The sequence below is a fragment of the Boleophthalmus pectinirostris genome, unplaced genomic scaffold, assembly GCF_026225935.1.
Source record: "Boleophthalmus pectinirostris isolate CB_2022bp ecotype Guang Dong unplaced genomic scaffold, ASM2622593v1 HiC_scaffold_23, whole genome shotgun sequence".
NCBI lineage: Eukaryota > Metazoa > Chordata > Actinopteri > Gobiiformes > Gobiidae > Boleophthalmus > Boleophthalmus pectinirostris.
Window position 1 is genome coordinate 5,996,188 of NW_026571207.1, and position 20,611 is coordinate 6,016,798.

The following is a 20,611-nucleotide window of genomic DNA, read 5'->3' on the forward strand; positions in this document are numbered from 1 at the left end:
GATCGGGGATTTAAAGTCTCGTAAGATTCTCCTCGTGTCTGTGGCGTTCGCTTTCTGTCGCACGTTTAAAAATGGTTCCAAATCCTGTAGTGTGTGTCGGCCGTAACTGCTGCTGCGAGCCTCATCGTTCTGCTCTTAAAATGTTCGTATTAATCCGCTCTACGTGATCCCGGGTTTTTCATTTTGCTGTTTTGTGTGTAAATCGATTCCTAAAATGCAGCTCTGAATTCTCCCCTGTAACCGCGGGCGTTGATGAGCTTCATTTGACTGGAGCCGAGCGATTTCTTTACAGTGTGTGGACGTCTAAAGAGGAAAAGGACTCTGGATTTGGGCATTTTCAGTTTGTATTTTGGATTTAGATGTGAGTCATTTATCACTGAAAGACAAACAGACTGTGAGTAAAACACAGTGATAATAATAAAAATGAAATGTGAAGTTTTTGAGGCGCCTATGTTCTATTTTTGTCATAATTACACCAGGGATTCGGTCCTGTTTTAAATTAGTCCTGGTCTTGGTTCAGTCCATATTTTAGTCCTGGTTCAGTTCTGGTTCAGTCCTGGTTTAGTCCTGGTTTAGTCACATCAGGACTTGTCACTTTTTTAGTGCTCTCCTTGTCTCCATCCCTCTTTATCCCTCTTCTCTTCCTCTGTTTTCATCTCTATGTAGCGGGAGGGCATCTGACACACACACACACACACACACACACACACACACACACACACACACACACACACACACACACACACACACACACAACTTCATGTTGAGTTTGGTCTTTTTCTATTTTTATTATTATTATTTTTTATTACATGTTTTTTGTAATACATTTTCAGTGCCTATTTGTGTTTTCACTGCAGTTATTTTATGTGTAATTCTATAAATGTATGTTAACACAACTTAATGAGACATTGTTCACAGCTAAAGAATGTTGAATACCAATTTGGTGGTGAAAAATGTTTTTTTGTGCTAATTTAAAAGCATTTAAAACAGACCGGTCAAGTTTGACAGGGAACATTAAAGTAAGGGGCTGGAGGTGAACACAACAGGAGGGTTAATATACCACTTGGTCCCGTTAGCGTCGCATTACATACATCATGACCAAATAGCAAAGACTAGTTAAATGAAAAAAAAATACCCACCTATCGTTGAGCAAACAAACTCTAATGCTGCAAGGTCAGATGGTTTCTACAAAGTAAAACCGCCTGATGAATCAGGCTAGTAATGTTTGGCATTACAAGAAAAAAATTTTTAATATTTTACTCGGTACAAATGTCAAGCATGCTACAATGCATTTTTAACATGGATTGAAGCGGTGTTTTTTTGTTTTTCTTCATACAAACTCGCTAAAATCACCACAATATCAGCAGCAGTGAGACGCCCGCGCAAAATGCACCACTTCCTTTTCTTTATTGATGGTTATTTGACAATCAGCAATAGTTATTTTGGTGAGAGTAACTTAAAAGTACTGCAGTAGTCATGCAATGTCTTACATTTTAAACACAGTAATTACTTTGAAATGACAGTAACAAGTAACAAATACACACATATTGCAATTTTGAAGTAACCTGCCCAACAGTGCTCTCAAGTGCTGAAGACATCTCCTTTTGAAAATTTGTGTAACATTCAGAACAAAATATATAACTTCTTTTACCTGAGATAAGTCATAGTTTGATGCTTCTGTTGATTCAACAAAAATCTGCTCTGTTTGTCCGTCCTCTATGTAATTTGTTGTTTTGTTTGTTTTGACAGATATGGAGCATGTGTCTCTCTGACTGGTTAATTTGCCTGTCAATCACTCCTCTGAAATCAGGGAGACAGGGAAGGTATTATTAGTTCTAAATTAGTACTTGATTAAGGGTTGAATTAAGGCTTCAAACTGCACAATACTAGTGAGAAAAATATAAAATACAGTTGTGGTGAGTTTGTGCATGCTTTTTCTCTAAATATGTTTTTATTTCCTCTGATTACAGATGGACATAAATGAGCAAGGGCATGGACTGTGGCCATATCAGCTTGTCAGAGCCTGATCTCGTCACATCTCAGAAGCTCAGCAAGGCCGGGCCTGGTTAGTGCTTGGATGGGAGACCACTGGGAATTCCAGGTACAACAGTCGGGCGCCAGTCATTGTGTCCTTAGACAAGACACTTCACCTACATTGCCTTGTAAAAAAGTGAGTGTTGGTGGTGGTCAGAGTTACCGATGGCACAGATTGGCAGCCTTTCTTCCGTCTGCTTTGGGTGTCTTGAAAGGTGCTATATAAATGCAATGCTTAATTAATTAATAAATGAACTGATTCCACCCAATTGACTTCTATTGAAAAAAAAAAAAAATGGTGTCCTGTCTCTGTAACTGCTGCTGTCAGGATCCTCATTTTGGTCTTAAAATGTTTATTAACTCCGTCTACATTATGCTCTTTGTATGTTACAATGTTGTCCATGGATCAAGATTTTAACATCAATAACAGACCAATAAGTTACTGTGCTTGTTGCTAGGCCCCACCCCCTGCCAAACCAACAGTGCAGGCAGGATGTGGGCTCCTGATTGTCTCTTTGTGCATTTAAACTTCCAAATGTGGTCCCTGGTTGCAAACGATCTGCTATAACTGCTAGCCTCAGTTGACTTCATTTGTCTGGAGAAGAACGCTGTGGGTGACGCTACACTCCCCTCAGTCCTATACAGCCTATAATCTAAAAGCGTAGTCCTTCTTCCGAGCACTGCCTACGAGTGGCTTATGACTCATGACTCACAGCAAGAAGGTTCTGGACTGTTGGACGTTTCTTCCATCTAAATCCTCCATCACAGGTCAAATCCTTCACCGAAGACTAGCTCAGTATCGCCCGCTGCTCCAGATGGTTTACCCCAGCATCACAGAAGTTTGTCCTTGTGCAGTACCCTTGTCTGCCTGTAGGTGTCTCTCCTCTGGTTATCCGTGTTCTGGCACTTGCGCTGGTGTTGTGGGGGACCTGTGTGGAGAGCTGGGGGCCGGAGAGTACGTGTGACCAGGTCGCTGTCGCCACCATCAGACAGCGTGATCCACAGAGTCCTGCTGATCAACTGCTGCGTAATGGAGCGCGCGGTGTGAAGAGAGAGAGTAAGCAGCACTCGCACCATGTGAGAGGGAGCGAGAGAGATAACAAATACCAAACAATATTTATCTCGATTATGTTCAAATGTGGTCAGAACAGCTAAAAAGGGCACAAAACCCCCCAAACAACAACAAAAAACAGGATTTATTCATAATTACATCAATGGATCAATGGATCAGTTTTATATAGCACTTTTTTGGACAATCAATCATTTACAGTGCATTATTCATTCACTTCACACTCTGAAATACTATTGTCGTCACAGGTGCCAATCTACACCATTCGCCCATTCCCAGGACAGAAATGAACTTTTCCTGAATAGCTTTAGAAAGAATTTGTGCTGTATCAGAACAAGTATAAGGCCACATATACTAGTAGGCTCAATTCAGATTTTTTTTTTTTAATTAAATCAGATTTTTTTTTTTTGCAAGGTCATCCACATTTCCAATTAAATATGACTTGTATGTGATCTCCAGTGTGAACTTCAAACACCTCAAAAGTGTCCCGCATGCGCATTGGAGAATACGATGATGTCACATGCAGCTCGGTGTTTACAGAAGCTGAATAAACGCTGGGCTCGTCTCCCAAAATACGGCCCAGTTCTTCGTAAAATGGACAGGTTACACGTCCACGGCCACTTTGTTTGTTTGAGTCTTTAGCCTCCTTGTATTTGGCTCGCAGGTTCTTTATTTTTTTGTTGACATTGGAGTCAGGACCGCCTGTAGCCACGCTCGGCACTTCATTTCAATCATCATTTCAAAAACTGCCCGGTTCCAATTAGGGGTGCGCAAAGATATAAAAATATTGATATATCGTATCGTTTAATACAATGGTACATTATCGATATCATGGGCTGCTGTATCAATATATCGCCAATATCGAGTATATTTTACAAAATTATTTTGTTACAGCGTGACAGTTTTGTTCTTTGTTTAGACTAAGGAAACTCGTTTATGCAACACATTTGACATTTTCATATGAACTTTGTACAAGAAGTGGTTTAACAGAGACTTTTAGTATCACAGCCATGATTTAACCTTTATTTTTTTAATTGAACTGTATCTTATCGATTTTAAATATATCGTATTGAATCAAAAACTCACTGTATCGAGACACGTATTGTATCGTGGCCTATGTATCAAGATATGTGATACTCAGCCCTAGTTCCGATAAGACCCCTCCAATTTGGCGTGTACACAGTGATTACCCCAAATATTAGTTCACTCACTAACCTCGCTTTCCCTCCACTGACGAGACTCCGAGCCTGACGTGTAGGTGGGATGAATGCGCTTTGGCCGTTCAGACTGAAATCACATGTCAAAAGATCGGCTATGTATCGGTTTTAGGAGCACATATCCAAGTGGCCTGGGTCGCATTTGAAAATAATCGGATCTGTGTCGTTCGGACTGTCATTAAAAGATCAGATACAGGTCACATAGGGGTGAAAAAATCTGATTTGGGTCACTTCAGGCTGCAGTTGTAGCTGTATACGCCCATGGAGCAATTTCGAACCCACATGGACCACTGAGGGATCACACAGATATAAGACCATATGGGAATAGAAAAGAAAGTACTATGTTTGAATCTTGAAAATCACATTCTATAGACTAAATAAAATATCAGAATGCATATTGAGTATTGAGTCTATTAGTATCTTAGTATCGAAGACCAGTTTGAAATGTTAGTATCTCGACAACACTATAGTGCACCAGAGTTGTTTTGTAATCTAGCGCTCTTGCTGTGGGTGGGCTCGGATCGGAGACAGAGTTCTTAAGCACTCGATAGCTTTAGATAGATTTAAGTGTACTGGCAGCGCTTCCATCTGTCCTGTTTTGTTGGAAGGAGCCGGCACTTTCCAATTAAAACATCTGATAAAGTCGTGACGGTGGTTAGAGCCCCGGTGAGCTGTAAACACGTGTACTGGCTTATCTCAGAGCAGACAGCTCACCGCAAAGAGCACAGTCACAGTCACACAGTTAAGACGGACTAATGGTATCCTGACATTTAACATGAAGACACACAGCCACGGCACCATCTGATTTACACAGGGAAACTTTTAAGTGCTAAAAATACTGTAGATTTCATGCTGGCTGGGATCCAGAACAGACACTTCTTCAATAATTTGTGAAGACGTAAACCTGATCATCGGTGAATCTCCTCGAGTACAGATGGGCGTGACTGACAGGAGAATTAGCCAGTCAGGGACACACACACAAATATGGCTGCTTATGATGAGAAAAGAAAGAAAATATAGCGCAGGGGACTGAAAAACCTTCTGTAAAATCACTGAGCAAACCATATGGAAGTATAGATGTGCCAGAAGTTTTGAATTAGAATATTTCACAATAAATGAAATAACTTGAATAAAAAATAGTTGAACTAGAACATTACATTACTTTTCAGCTTCTTTAATTCAGACTGACAAAATTCAAGTTGAGAAATTCAGGTAAAAAAAAAAGTCAAGTTGAGAAATTCAGATAAAAAAAAAAAAAAGTCAAATTGATTGAATTTATATAGCACCTTTCAAGATACCCAAAGCACTTTACAGTTCATTATTGAGTCACTCCACACTCAGTGGTGGTAAACTACTACTGTAGCCACAGCTGCCCTGGGACAGACTGACAGAAGCAAGGCTGCCAATCTGCACCATCAGCCCCCTCCAACCACCACCATCACTCACACCACTTCCATACTAGGCAATGTGGGTGAAGTGTCTTGCCTAAGGACACAACAACAGTTTTTTGCCACTGGCACTCCCCTTCGGCACCTGGAATTCCTAGCGGTCTCCCATCCAAGTACGACCCAGGCCCAGCCTGCTTAGCTTCTGAGATCTGACAGGATCAGGCTTTGACAAGCTGGTATGGCCATGAAATCATTCAAGCCACCACACATTCTGTTTCTATGAGAATTTGCTAACACCAGGGGGCGCCGTGCTCATAGAGGCCAAAAAACTGAAAACATTCAACATTCTCGCACACCATGAACAACCAAGCAGAAAGTTTTTGTTTTTTTTTAAATAATCCATGTGCCATTTGTTCATTCGATTTTCAAAATAAAACAAAAAATTTTAAAAATTAAAAACAACTATTTTCATCATTTGTCTGCAAAACCAAAATGAAAACAATGGATATATATATATATTTTTTTTCAGTTTTCGTTTTCCTGTTTCTGTGACTTCTGTGACACCGGACTTTTGCGCCGCATCTAAACCAGGACTAAACCAGTCTCAGTCCTGGTCTCAGTCCTGGTCTGGTCCCGGTCTCACTCTTAATCTGAGGTGAGAGAAGTGTCACTTTGGTTGTAAATGATGGTGACCAATGAGCTCCTTTGTTTCACATGTGTCACTGAAATTAATTGCTACTAAACGCTAAAAAGGGAGTGGTGACCAGGCTAATATCCCTCTGTTTAAAAAATAGACATGTAGCTGATATTTTTCCCCTGAATTATCATGTCATTCAAATGTATTACAAACTGCCCCAAGGCCTGTTTTACTGCAAACCTTTGGTGTGTAAAGCAAAAGTCTCCAACCTTTTTCCTCTGGTGAGCTACTTTCACAAAACAAAAATGCCAAAGAGCTACTTATTTTAGCAGTTACAAGAACTTGAGTATATAAAAGAGCCACAGTCTTAGATTTGGAACAGTTAGATGCCTATAAAATATAAACCATTATTCATTTATTAGTGCACAAAACTGGGCATTAAAATGATAGATTTACAATGGTAATTAACCAAATTTTACTTATTCAGCACAATATATTATATATAATTCAGAAATTCTTTGGCAAGCTACTTGGAATGGAGTGAAAAGCCACTGGAAGCTTCTGAAATATTAGGTTTTTTCCTTGTCTTGTCATGATTTACTTCTGTGTCAAATTTCATGATTGTGGTTACACTTTTCTTTTGGTGTTATTCCTATTCCCTAATGCATTTGTCGTGTGTGTTGGCAAAGTTTTGTGACTTTTCGTTATTGTTTATTGGGTGAAAAATGGGCGAGTCGAATAGAAAAAATAATAATAATAAAATTCTGTGCTTTTTTTTAGCTAGCAAACTATACATTTTCGGTCACTGGTCACATTTCACTTCTCAGCCACTAGTAGCATCACTTTCCAATATTAATAGACCCTTTGCCAGCTTCTGACACTCAGGACTAATAAGCAATTAAAGATGAATCAAACATGTACAAATCACTCCAAAAACAAATTTGAGAGGGGAAATGAGAAGGGGAACATCTCTGTTATGATTAAAAGCTCTGAAAAGTACATTTTGCATAATGGTCTGCTTTAATGTAGAGACGGTTTCAGAGGTAATCATGTGGACACTGTTTTTGCAAAGACATTTCGGCTTCCATCCAGAAGCTATTTTACATTTGTTTTCCTGCCCCCAGTGGGAGGAGTTTCAGAGTGAACCTGCCCTGCCTTTGTTTACATGCGAGCTTCATTATGGGGCATTATGGTCCATTTGTTATTTGGCTGACTCACCTTCAGCACTGTTAAGTACCTGATGTGGCTTTAACAATGTGCCAAAGGTTTTGTGCTGCTAATGAGTTAGATCAGCTATTAAATCCAGCTACCCCAGCTGTAATGAAAGCCCCGTCATGCATGTGTCTGTGCTCTTGTAGTGTCATGTGTCCTGTGGTGTTGGCCTGAGCTCTCTCTAACTCCCTCTGCCCCTGTTACTCTGCTTCTGCCTCTTTCAGCTGCACCCGGCTGCCTGCCCTAAAACAAATGTCCCTCCAACTCTCCTAAAGTTACACAGAATAAATTGGAAAAATACTTTTTGACATGTTGAGTAATGCATCAAATCGCATTGGCTTTCCCAGAAGCCGCGCTCTTGTATTTCATCTGCAGCGTCTTCAGGCAAATGGATAGCCTCCATAATGCTCTGTTTATCAGGCTGTGGCTGTGAGCAGACCACTGCTGCACGCACATGCTGCTAATATACTCCTATTCTGTGTATGCATCTGCCACAACAGATGCTATCGCCGTGAACTGGTCACAACTAATGTTATTCCAGAGGTTATATTATAAAAAAAAATATTCTCATCAGTTTTCTTAATGTTCCACTACAGCAGTTTATGTACAAATGGACTCTCAACAAACACCTAATACAAATGTGAAAACAGGGCTGTTGATCTTTAGTGTTGTGCAAAGCAGCAGAGAGTAAATCATTAGTGAAAGAGTTAGAGTCATGTTTGCACATAAAAGCAAACTCTTAGGACGAAATGTAGTGCTGTCATGCGATTAAAAAAATTGAGAGATTAATTAATTATGATCTGTAATTAATTAATCTAATTAATCTCATTTTAATCTCACCTAAAAATTGCTGAGAAAAGCCTTCAATTTGAGGTATTTTCATTTAAATTCATTATTACATTATTGTGGCAGATCAAAACACTGATATAGAACAAAAAAAAGTGACTTTATAAAGTCATTTATTGTTTAACAAATCTCTCCAAATTGGCTGTTGAGCCCAAGTCTCCATGAATAAGAAACTGTTTGCTGTAAAGCAGCAAAGACGAGGAAATCTGAACATAATAACTTTTGTCTACTTAAAGACAATAAAAAGTCCAGTCTTTCCTTAACCATATTAAAAATATTATTGATAGAGAAATGCTTTATATATGAGATCACTGGTTTTAGTCCTTGTTTTAGTCCTGGTTTAGACCTGCTTTAGTCCTGCTTTAGTCCTAGTTTAGTCCTAGTTTAGTCCTGGAATGGATTAATCCTGTTTTAGTCTTGGTTTAGTTTAGTTCCTGGTTTAGACCTGGTTTAGAGGTTTGCACAGGAGGAAGCGCGGTTTACGCAGCGTACGCGAGAAAACACGATCCACACGCGGCTCACGGGAGCACGTCGGTGTCCGCGCAGTAACTACGGAAGGAAACGTGGTCCGCGCGTTCTCAGGTTAATGACGATGATGAAGGTGTGTGTTTGTGTGTGTGTTGTGTGTGTGTTTGTGTGTGTTGTGTGTGTGTGTGTTTGTGTGTGTGTGTGTTGTGTTTGTGTGTGTGTGTGTGTGTGTGTTTGTGTGTGTGTGTGTGTGTCCCCTCATGTGGCAGGTCACTATAGGACAGTAGTGCAGACATCATGAGTCTATGCAGGTTGTTTTCACCAGTGACATTTAAGTTGTAGGCGATTTTATATTTGTTATTTTCTTTTGTATTTCACGTCGAGAGAATAATTTCCAAGACACGAATGTGTTTTTACCTGTGCACTGCTGCCTCTGTTCTACTGGCTCTTCGACCTCGTCCATTGTGAAAAAAAATGTATAAATGTGTTTTTTGTGTGTGTGTGGTTTTATAATAAAGCAACTCGCATACAGAAACACTAAAGTTAGAGATTAAAAATGAGATTAACGCGATTAAAAAACATAACGCGCTAAATATGGCTGTAATTAATTAATCGCAATTAACGCGATAATTTGACACCCCTAACGAAATGTAAAGTAGACTCTTCATGAATTTCTCTCTTTGCAGGTGATCTCATCTAGCCAGGCTGGCGCCACCTAGTGACTCCGTTCAATTTCATTTCTCTCCAGCGACTAGTCAGGAATCAGAATACACTGGACGGTTCACAAAAACCCCGGAAGTGTAAGTTCAGGCACCAGCCAATCAGCGAAGAGCCATATATTCAGTGTTGGCAACAATTCCCAAGATTGAGGATTAAAACCAGAATAAAGAGAATGTTTGGTGAATTTCATCAAGGGGAAAGACGTTATTGCACTTCTTCCTTCGGGAGCTGGGAAAAGCTTAATATAACAGTTTAGCCCCGTTAGTGGTGCATTACATATGTGACTACGAAATAGCAGTGATTGGTTAAATGATCAAAAGTACCCACCTACTGTCGAGCGAACAAATTCCAACGCTGCGAGGTCAGATGGTTGAAACAAAGTGAAACCGGCTGATGAATCAGGCTAGATCTCATCTGGATTCTCACCAAAACACACTGAGTATATTTAGTATAAGTTCAGTTTCCATGCCATTTCTGTGTCCCAAGATACAGGGTTAATGTTAATGGGTAACATAAAATCAAATGTAGTTTTTAATAATAACAACTGTAATACTGTTTTATTGTTAATGACGAAAACATTGGACATGATGACCTATTTATTTATGCTATACTTTGGTGTTTTGGACAGACAGTTACCCAGTCAGAAAACAGAATGAGCCTCACATGAATCTCTCGTTTGGGTTGTGAGTGTCAATGCTGAAATCCAGTTGGTTTAATCTTGAAAGGATCTGAATGGTCACTACCTAAAGCCAATCATGAACCAGTGCTAGTGCAGCCTTTGCAGCTTAGTGAGTGAATTCTGGAGGTTCTGAGCATTCACCTGAGGCATATTCATTTACTGACAATGAGACAAGCATGTATGTGTCCTCTGTCTGCAGGTTAAAGCTCTGGTGTAGAGGTGAGATCGGGCCTAAAAAATCCAGCCCGACCCGACCCGGCCCGCGGGTATTAAAACCCGACCCTGCCCGAGCCCGACCAATTAACTTGATTTGCAGGCCCGAGCCCGAAGCAAACCCGAAATGTCATATTTTATTTGTGAGGACTCGGGAGGAGGAGGGTTATTTATAAATAGGAACATTTTCAGGAACACCAGTCTTTTTGCTCTCGTATGAAAGCAAAGCGCCACATTGACGACATTCTGCGAAGCCAACGCAAGTTTCTGTAGCATTTTCAACAATCAATTTGAAGCTTTTCCACACCTCACTCTTACCGGTGCGTGTTTGTCTTTTCAGTTCTCCTGCCTTTAGTTTAACTTCTTGCTCCTCCATATTGGGGATACCAGGTCAAAATAGATGCAGACTTGCGGAGGGGAAGATTATTAAATTAAGAGGGGGCGTTCACGTGCGCAGAGCTCTGGCTCTGCGGATCCTGTTTAGTAGTTAAATAGCAATTACATTACATTACTTCTCTGTTTTATCCATATTATTTATTTTATAAGAAGTATTCCTTAGTTTAGTATCCACACATCGTTTTAGCATACATTTTATAAACATATATTTATTTGAAAAAAAGTCAGCGAGAGAGAAGCCCGACCCGACCCGACCCGAAGTAATGATTGGGCTTGGGCTTGGGCTCGGTCTTAAGATCTTACCTCTACTCTGGTGACACCATTTCAGTTGTGATTGTAGTGCCTTTTTCTCCCCTCAACAACGTAAGAGTACCGTCCGCATACAATTCCTTTAACGGAAATATCATTGTTATCTCTGTGCTCCCAGTCTGTCATATTCAAAGCAAGTCTAAGTGTTAATACAGTGAGTGCCGGCTCTTTAAAGCTCAGGTTCAGAGCTGGGGCACACATTTCATACACGATGTCTCCTCACTGTACGGCTTATAGGCTTTGACTGTCATGTTCTCTCTGCTCCCCCAGTACCAGAGCCTGTGTCCGGGTCTGTGCTCACGAGCCCCACCAAGGGCAACTCAAAGACACACGAGCCATCTCCAATGCTGGACGTTACTCAGGTCCATTTACTCACTGTAGAAACAGGAAAGCCTTCTGTCAGTGGAGGCTGGTGATGTAAACTCTACATGGGGCTGTTACACAAAAGGGATGTGCTGATATGGATCTTTTGAGCCATTACTGATATCCGATATTTGGCTTCTGGTGTGGCCAATAACCGATAATTGGGTATTTTTATATTCATAGCAAGGTCCACAATTGTATATAAGTGGAAGTAAAGAACGTTTCACTTTTGTAAACATAATAATAATAATAATAATATTATTTTTTATTTTTTATATAAAGCTCTTCAGTGTCAATTGTTCCTCATGATTCTGCTCAAAAAGACAAATCTGATGCACTGAGATAATCTGGGAATGACACACAGACATACAGAGAATGGGACAGTGGTGGAAAAATATCAGTGTCAAATACCTATCTCTCTCTCTCTCTCTGTCTTTTTTTTTTTTTTTTAACTATCAGAAACTTGTCAGACTAAAAAGAAGCAATTCACAGGACTAATGTTCTTCCCAGATCTAAGAGGACCACAATCAAGATGTGAGCTACAGACAAAACAAGTCAGGCTCAAATTTTCACAGTGGACAAAGATATCAGAAAGTACACGAGTCCTTTCCATGCCCTGCTCCTTGTGTGAAACAGCAGCATAAGTACACTGACATCCAGAGGTCAACTATGACATAAACATCACTGCATTCACCAGTGTTTCAAGTCTCACCTTCCGGCCTCTTACTATCACTCTTCTAAACTCCACCAACTCACTGCAGCTTCGCCTTTTCATCTTGTGTCACCAGTTGCAATGAGTCATCAGAACAACAAAGAATATCAATATAATATCCTTATGATCCACTGGGATTTAACTGTGGATCTATTAAAATAACTGGATAGGGTATGACTAGCTTAGAACAGTCTCAAGCTGGATTAGTGGCCACTCACTGGTACTACAGCGAAAGGATTTTCCCCATAGAGCGCAATGGAATCACAAACTGCTCGTGTTCAGCTGACTGGGCACCTACAGCTTTCGAAAAGGCTGGATTTTGTGGTGATTTTTTTTAAACCTATATGTAGATCATAAACTTTTGTTCAGCTCAAAATCTTTTAATTATCTTAAAAGCAGCTTTTTAATCATTAACTCCGGCTTCGCTCTAGCTACTCTCGCTCTGATTGGTCAGGTCAAGATGGTGTTCCTTGTGCACGCTCTTGTTCTTTGGCGTGTGCCCACATGAGAGAAGAGCACTGTGGCACATGTTCAATGGGCAGAGAGCCACTGGAAGTACTTAGCCGGGCTAGGCTAATCTGGGGACATTGAGCCATTGAGCTCGGCCCATTGACTTGACTGGACGGCCATGTTTAGGCCCCAGGTGTTGGGGCTAACGGACTAGCCCAAATGGTGTGTGTATATGTAAGAGGCGGGACCTTCCAAAATGGTCCAAAAAGTCCCGCCTCATTAGATATAAACAACTTCAAACAGGGGATATTATGCAAAATCTTTTTCTTTGTTTGCTATTGTAAGTTTTTTTCCCTCATCCAAAACATGCCTGAAGAGGTTTTAGATGCCGTCCATGCATGTTTGAGTATTTTAGCAATCTTTCAGGCCTTATTCAAACTTTTCCGACGATTAACTGTGAAGTGTGTCCAGTGTTCCGTCCACAATCCTAAATCATCCAAGCTCACACACGACAATTCTCCATAAACATACTAAAACACGATATAAAATGATACACTACAGCTTTACAAACCTGATGTGATCTGCTGTAGCTTCATTAGATGCACACAGATGGCAGTGGCATGCGGTCAGGGCAATCAAGGCAAGCAATGGTTGCCCAGCAAAATATAAAATCATCATCCATATCCAAATAATTTAGTTTTTTCTTCACTTCAGCAGAGTTGTAGACATGGTGTCCTTTAGAGCACTCTACAGGTCACTGAGCAGACTGCAGCAACTGCGGTTCTGAACGTCCCGTTAACTTGTGTGGTTTTGCCTTTCTACAGACGACTGGAGGTACATGTGGGGTGCGCGAATTTCTGTATGCGCTCTTACAACCGGAGAGGCTAGCCAGTTGTTTTAGAGGTCTGAGCATGGGTACTAACACAAGAGACAAGAGCCGACTCACACAGCTCTGAATAAACCTTTATTATAGATCCATGGGAATTGGAGATGTGAGACGATTCCAATTGAGCGCCCATGTGCAGAAGGGGAGACGACAACAGAAGCGCTTACTTTCTACACAAGGGTCTTCACTTTGCTAACTTTTAAAGTGTATGGATGGAATATTTACTTACAGAACCTGAGTGGGTGGTCAGAGGTTGAGCACAGCTGTGTTTGTGCAAACTTTTTACTCATGAAGTTGCTATAACTACAATAAGAGGCTATGGTCACAACATGAACATATGCTATCAGCAACAGAACACCGAAGCAGCTCATCTACACACTATTTAACTGTGAATCTCCATTATCAGATTTGCCCAAAACTAATGACAACAAGCATCTTCCCTTCTCCAGAAGACTGAAGCAGAGTGTATCCTCTTTCCACTGTCCTGTTGCCTCTGTCTTCACAAATGTATTATTGTCTAGTATGAAGAGATGGAACTGGTCCAAGTTTAGGCCAGGTCCAGGCAGGTCTGGAGGTTTAGCTGAAAGTAATAACTAGCCATTAGTCGGAGTGAAACAAATGGAGCACACAGAATACACCGCAGCCAGATGCACTCATTCCAGCTTAATGAAAATCCTTTTATTTTCTTCAAAGGCAGAAGATGCTTTGTAGAAGGGTCCCGCTGAAGAGAAGACACAGAATTCTCCCTGATAAATGGTTCATCTGATGCACTTTGACTTGGAGTTGAACTAGCCATAAACTCTCACTGTTGTTTTCATTCATTATAGTAGTAAAATGCCACAAGTATAGTCAGCAACTGGGCTGGACATGGCAACAGGCTTAAACGCAGTAGGTCAGGTGTCTGATAGATGTTTTTGAAGCCCAATCGCTTGATTTGAAAGTGCCCCAAGAACATATGTCACAGTTGTAATGTATAGTAATGGGTACAAGCACTGGATTTGATGGCAAATTTTGTCAAAACTTTCCCACAGAATTCCATTGAGTGGCATAGACTGTATACGACATGGACTAAGTGAGTGTGACGTCACCCACAGCGTTCAGTGCCGCTCAAATGAGGCTTGCGATGCTCACAGTTACAGGAGAGAATCTAGGAGCATGTAGAGCGGATTAATACAAACATTTTAAGACCAAAATGACAAGCCTCACAGCAGCAGTTACAGAGAGAGGAGCCACAAGATCCTAGTGTAAGTCAATTGGTAGTAGTCATATACACGATCTATGATGAGTGGGCACCCACCCTGCGCACTCAAACAGCAAATAGATGCCTCAAATAAAGTAATATGAGCACATTTAACATAACAAAAATAAGCATATACAGACTCATGTAAAATTTTAAAGAAAATATGAAACATATAGGCTAAATCTAAACGACTTTATCCATTTATCCCGTTAAAGTTAGGAAGTGTGGCACACTAGCCACCACTGGTCTTGGCAGAAAGCCACACTCACACTGAGCGGTGCTTAGAATAAGGTCCACCTCCATCAGAGGGACATGTTTTATGAAGCATTCACTTGGTTCCTCTAAGGCAGACTTGGGCATTGTCCAGCTCCTGGGCCACATACGGTCTTTTGTTTGACTCTGACCGGCCCATTTAAGATCGTTTGGAATTACAAAATAAACATATTTTATCATTTTACCTCATGCATGGACTAAAGCTGCATTGCTTTTATTTTAGGTGGTTTAGTTTTATTTATTTATTTTTTTTTAAATGACATTTTTTGTAAGACAACCTCACTTTTTCATTGCTTAGTCATAATGTAAACTCTTACCAGTCTGACCAGCTCATCAAAACAATTATATTTACTGCTTTTTATGAAGATATACAATTAATATTGTGCAGAACTAAGAACTAAGAATTAAGTATTCTGACCCGGCCCTCCACAATATTTTCTGTTTCTTATGTGGCCCCATGGAAAAAATAAATAAATAAAAATTGCCCACCCCTGCTCTAAGGACAAATGGAGAAAGTGATTTTCTAAAATATATTTTCTAAAATAATTTTCTAAAACAGAACCTAACTGGCAGTAAAATACTCCTTGTTACCTTCCTCGTTGGAAATGCAGCTCGTGCAAACATTAGTGCAGCCCCTGGTCAGTCAGTACATCCTCAACTTCAAAACCTGCATCCTGCATTTTAATGTTTCTCACAGAACACTCAAGAGCACTGAACTCTGCAACAGTGCCCCCTTGCTGCAGATCCCTGAATGACTTTTCCAAATGACTGATGCAGAGCCAGTTATCCAACTGTGAAGGTACACTTAATATTGGCTTCTACCTTGCAATGATTTTGTCGTGTTCTGCTTTACAGGTGGAAAAAAAAAAAAAAAAAAGCAGGCAAATGGAAAAGACACAGCTTGAAAACTACCTAAAACCCCAAAGATATGCGAGCAACTGTAGAAGCATGTGAGGCCCTGAAATCACACAAAAGAGCAGTGTACATACTTTACCTACTAAAAAGTTTATTTTTTGATATAACGTTCATTTTGATATGTTGGAAGTCTGAGAAAAGGCATAGGAATAAAATGTACCTCTCTAAAACGTTTGTCTGATCCTATAGCCAGCTGGACTATGGATAGCTGCAAAGTTTAATGTAAAAATAAAAACTAAAACCGGTTGAGAGCAGCATTCCCTGATGAAAATAGCTGTGCTGCTTCTCCTGCACTGTCAAGCAAGGACAAAAAAAAAAAGAAAAAAAAAAAAAAAAAGAATGTGGGTGCACCCTATCAACAGGAAAAAGGACTTTATCACAACTTAGTCCAGGAGCTTCAATTGAACAGGGAGAAACAGCATGAATATTTCAGGATGAGTGCAGAGGAGATGGAAGAAATCCTTGCAAACATTGGCCAGGACATAATGAAAAAAGACACCAATTATAGACCGAGCATTGATCCAAAACAAAAGCTGTCTGTCTCAATCAGGTAGTAGAAGTAAACTTCCACATGCAAATGAAACAAGAAGCAGTCACTATAGAATCAAATAATGCTATATAAAACTGAAATAACAGATTTGGTTCAAGGGGAGGTACATGGCTTGTCACAGGTTGGGCATAGTGTGAGTCCTAAGCTGTTTCGAGATCCTTAAGATTTTGCTTGAATCTTATTTTGGTTCTGCCTTTATGTCAGTCATGTCTGTTTATTTGAGGAACCAAACTTAAAGTGGGACTAAACACCTAAACCCCGACCACAACCACATTTCAAATAGAGCTGCAAACTGGGCAGTACCTGGAAGACTAAGAAACAGCAGCAGAGTCTCATTTCTCTTCCCTCGCTTCCTTCTCTTTGATTCCTCTCCTTGATCCTCCATTTTTCAGCTGTCAATCAAATGTGCCATACTCAGTGGTGTCCCAAAGCTCAGAAAAGGCAAGGGAAGGAAACCACAAAGGAAACCCGAGAGAGGGTTCAGGAGGAAGACATCAATTAAACTAGTCAAACTTTATTTGTCTCACAGAGATAAGTTCACGTTGTTGCGATAGTACATGTACAGGGACAGAAGCAAAGGATTCTAAATTCAACATAAAAACTAGTAACACAATATGTGAGGTCTGTCTTTGGGCTCCACTACAGACTCCTCCAAAATCAGTGTAGTGCTACAAAAATGACAAGAGACAATAAGAGGTGACACTGTACTGAGGCCGTAGATGTGAAGCATGTTCCCATTCGAGCGTTACGGTGCATCATTCGCCCAACTTTTTGAAAAAAAAGTTTTGAAAATCAATCTGTACCTAGTATCAATTTTTTACACTTGCCAAAGTAAACTTCTACAAGAAATTTCATGAAATTCTATTGATGTCTACTGGGTCCACCAAGCCTCTGAAGTTCAGTGCCTGCAGAAGCCTTAAATCTGAGCCGAAAAGTCAGTTTTTCTTTAATAACATGAAAAATAATGAATTTAGCCCTATAGTATCAATGGAAGTTGAATACAGATATGACCATTACGTATCATTTGGTACCTACTTTCTGAGATATGTCCAAAGTCTAATCTCTTTGGGACTTCAAGGACCTTGAATAAGAAATAGGTCCTAAAATATAACAAATGTAGGGCCTACAACTTGAAACGAACAAATTTAGAACTGAAAGACTTGAAACTGTGAAAAGTAAAATCTTTAATGCAGGTATTATGATATAATGACTGTCCATTATCAGATGTGTTCACTGTGACCTACTTGTCAAAGCATCAATAAGAAACTATTTAACTATTCTTATTAGAGAAGCATTAATCACACTGTCTACACCTTTCTCTTTCTCAGGTTTGGTGTTTCGTTTCTGTTTGCTTCAACCACCTGCAGAACATTCTGATAATGTTCTTCTCCTCTAGCAGAGCCAGTGTATCCGTGCTGAGCTTGATATTACACTCTGCGCTGTCATTTATAACGTTCATGCATTCCAAGGTGATCAAGGCTTCCTGGTGAGCTTGATGAGCAGGCCAGGTTGAAACATCAGCTGTGAGGAAAGCAGCTGTACAAGATAAAAGGTGTAGAATGAATCAGGTTCCACCAGGTCTGCCGGTGTTATCTCCTGGGTTTTCCTTTCTGGACACTTGGGTTTACCAAACCCTGAGCCGTACCTGTCGAAGGGACACTCTGGGTAACGTCACACTCGCTTACTCCACTTTTTTACACAGTCTGTGATCAATACAGAAAAGTACAAATTTTATGTCTCTCAGTTCATCTTTGGCCTTTGTGCATATTGGATAATTATGAAAAACCACTGGAAAACCTTACTTGGGCAAAAATCTTGAAGACTTCTGAATTTGGTGTTTTGCTTTGAATTGTCATATCTGTTTTTTAAAATAAATTTTGTCTGCGTAAACAGATCTTATTGCAAAAATTTGAGAAAATTGTCATATCTTAAACAGAGATATAAAATTGCGCAATAGCAACATTTATATTCAACTTTCATTGACACCATAGCCTAAAATGCATTATTTTTAAAGTTATTTGAGAAAAACTGATTTTTCTGCCAGAGCGTTAGATATTATTCAACTGGGCTAATATTCCACAGATTTTCTTTTAATTGGTACAAGTTCAATTTCTGACACTGGGGCAAATGATTCTCCCTAAAGCATGTGTATTCAACCACAACAAGGACTTTTCACTGGTGATGGTTTAAGAGAGACTTTTTTTTTTTTTATGTTGTAATAACTGTTGATCATTATTTATTCAAAAAATGTGGTTTACAGTGAACAAAATGTAAAATCATGTCATCATCTCTTTGTCATAGTTCAATACTGTGCACCTGAAAACAGCACAATATGTCCTATTATTGAGGAATAAAGCGCGTCCTGGGCTGTACGTCTGGATTGTGCCAGTGTGGTCTGCTCTCCTGAGTCATCTCTCTGCTGTTTCAATGCCCCTGCAGCTAAAGCCAGTGGTTGTAAAAGTCAAACAAGAACACACTTCCATTAGCCCCAATTAAAAGAACCAATCATTTGAAAGGGAAGTTTAGGCAGTGTTCGCAGTTGGATCTGCCTGGATGCCTGACAAATGTAGCAGCACTGTCTTCCATCTGCAGCTCTAATCATGTTGGTAAAACGGAGACAATTCATTTAATACGGTGTAAAATGAGAAGTGTTGAATGTGGGAGTCAAATTAAGACTTCAGCGGGGGGCTTAAATTACCCTGCAAAATAAATGTCATCTCGCACCAAAGTCAAATGGAAATGGAATTACAAAAGACAATAGATATTCAGAGGAGATGGGAGGAAAGCAGATCCAGAAAAAGCATTGCTGTTCTTGGCTTTGTTTTCAAATTAAGTTAAGAATCCATTTTATAAATCACATATCTTTTCTTTAAATAAGCACTTATTTAACTGTGTCCATTGCTTCTTGTAATTGACTCTGATGGAATGGGCCAAATTCACCGTCATTGAAACGGTGTTTTAAAAATATAGCATTTGGATAGAAAATAGTTAAAGAGGAGGTATGCACATTTACTTTTTTAATTGTTGTACCATGTTATAATATTCCCTCATCAAAAACAAGCCTCAAGAGGTTTTAGATTAGGGGTGTCCAAACCTTTTTCATCGAGGGCCACATATCTAAACACAGACGAAGCAGAGGGCTGATCGAGGGCCGTAGACTGGTGCTCAGTACTGTGAATAACTGAAATATGCGCAAGTTTAACATTAGAATGAGCCATCAGTCCTTTATTCATGCTAAGATCCTCAAACCACACACAAAATATTAAATACTGGCTTTATCAAGGTAGATTTTCAAAAAAACTTGCAATAAAAAGTAAATTTTTCATTGGGCCAGTTGCCTGTTTTAGATGTTTTGAGAAGAGTTGAGAAGTTTGTCTGCCCAAGGCCCAGTCCAATTAACCACACTGGCGCCACCTAGTGCCTCCGCTCACTTTAATTTCTCTCCAGCAACTAGGTCAGGAATCAAATTACACTAGACGGTTCGCAAAACCCTGGATGTGCAAGTTCGGTCACCAACCAATCAGCGAAGAGCCATATATCCTGTGTTGTCAACGATTCCCGAAATCGAGGATTTAAAGCCGGAACAATGAGAATGTTTGATAAATTTTATCAAGGGGAAAGACATTATTACCCTTCTTCCTACGGGATTTGGGAAAAGCTTAATATACCAGTTAGTCCCATTAGCGGCACATTACATATGTCACGACCAAATAGCAGCGATTGGTTAAATAAGAAAAAGTACCCTCCAACTGTCGAGCAAACAAACTCTGCAAAATACTGAAAGGTCAGATGGTTTCTGCAAAGTGAAACCGTCTGTGGAACAGGCTACAGTCCAATAGATAATGGACATTTTACATAAATATACAAAAAGCATGATACAAATGCACTTATAACTTCACAAACTGATGTTGGGAGAATAGTTGATTGCCGATGAGGTAAAAATGAAAATATTGGGGAAAAAAAGTGAAAAACAAAACTTTTTATTTTTGCATTAAATTGAGCCAAAATCATGTATAAATGTGTTTAATGTTTAT

The 20,611-nt window shown here is 39.8% G+C and overlaps 1 protein-coding gene and 1 pseudogene across 1 annotated transcript in view; one reads left to right on the forward strand and one right to left on the reverse strand.

Moving 5' to 3' along the window:
• Window positions 1-2,738: 2,738 nt before the first annotated feature.
• The window catches only part of LOC129410728 (aurora kinase C-like), a 43,022-nt gene continuing 25,149 nt past the window's right edge, over window positions 2,739-20,611 (forward strand). Inside the window, exons 1-2 of the mRNA XM_055159608.1 lie at window positions 2,739-2,802; window positions 2,909-3,091. Coding sequence (XP_055015583.1) covers window positions 2,739-2,802; window positions 2,909-3,091 — 247 coding nt within the window. The remainder of the gene's footprint in view (window positions 2,803-2,908; window positions 3,092-20,611) is intronic.
• On the reverse strand, window positions 5,842-5,958 carry LOC129410782 (5S ribosomal RNA; annotated as a pseudogene).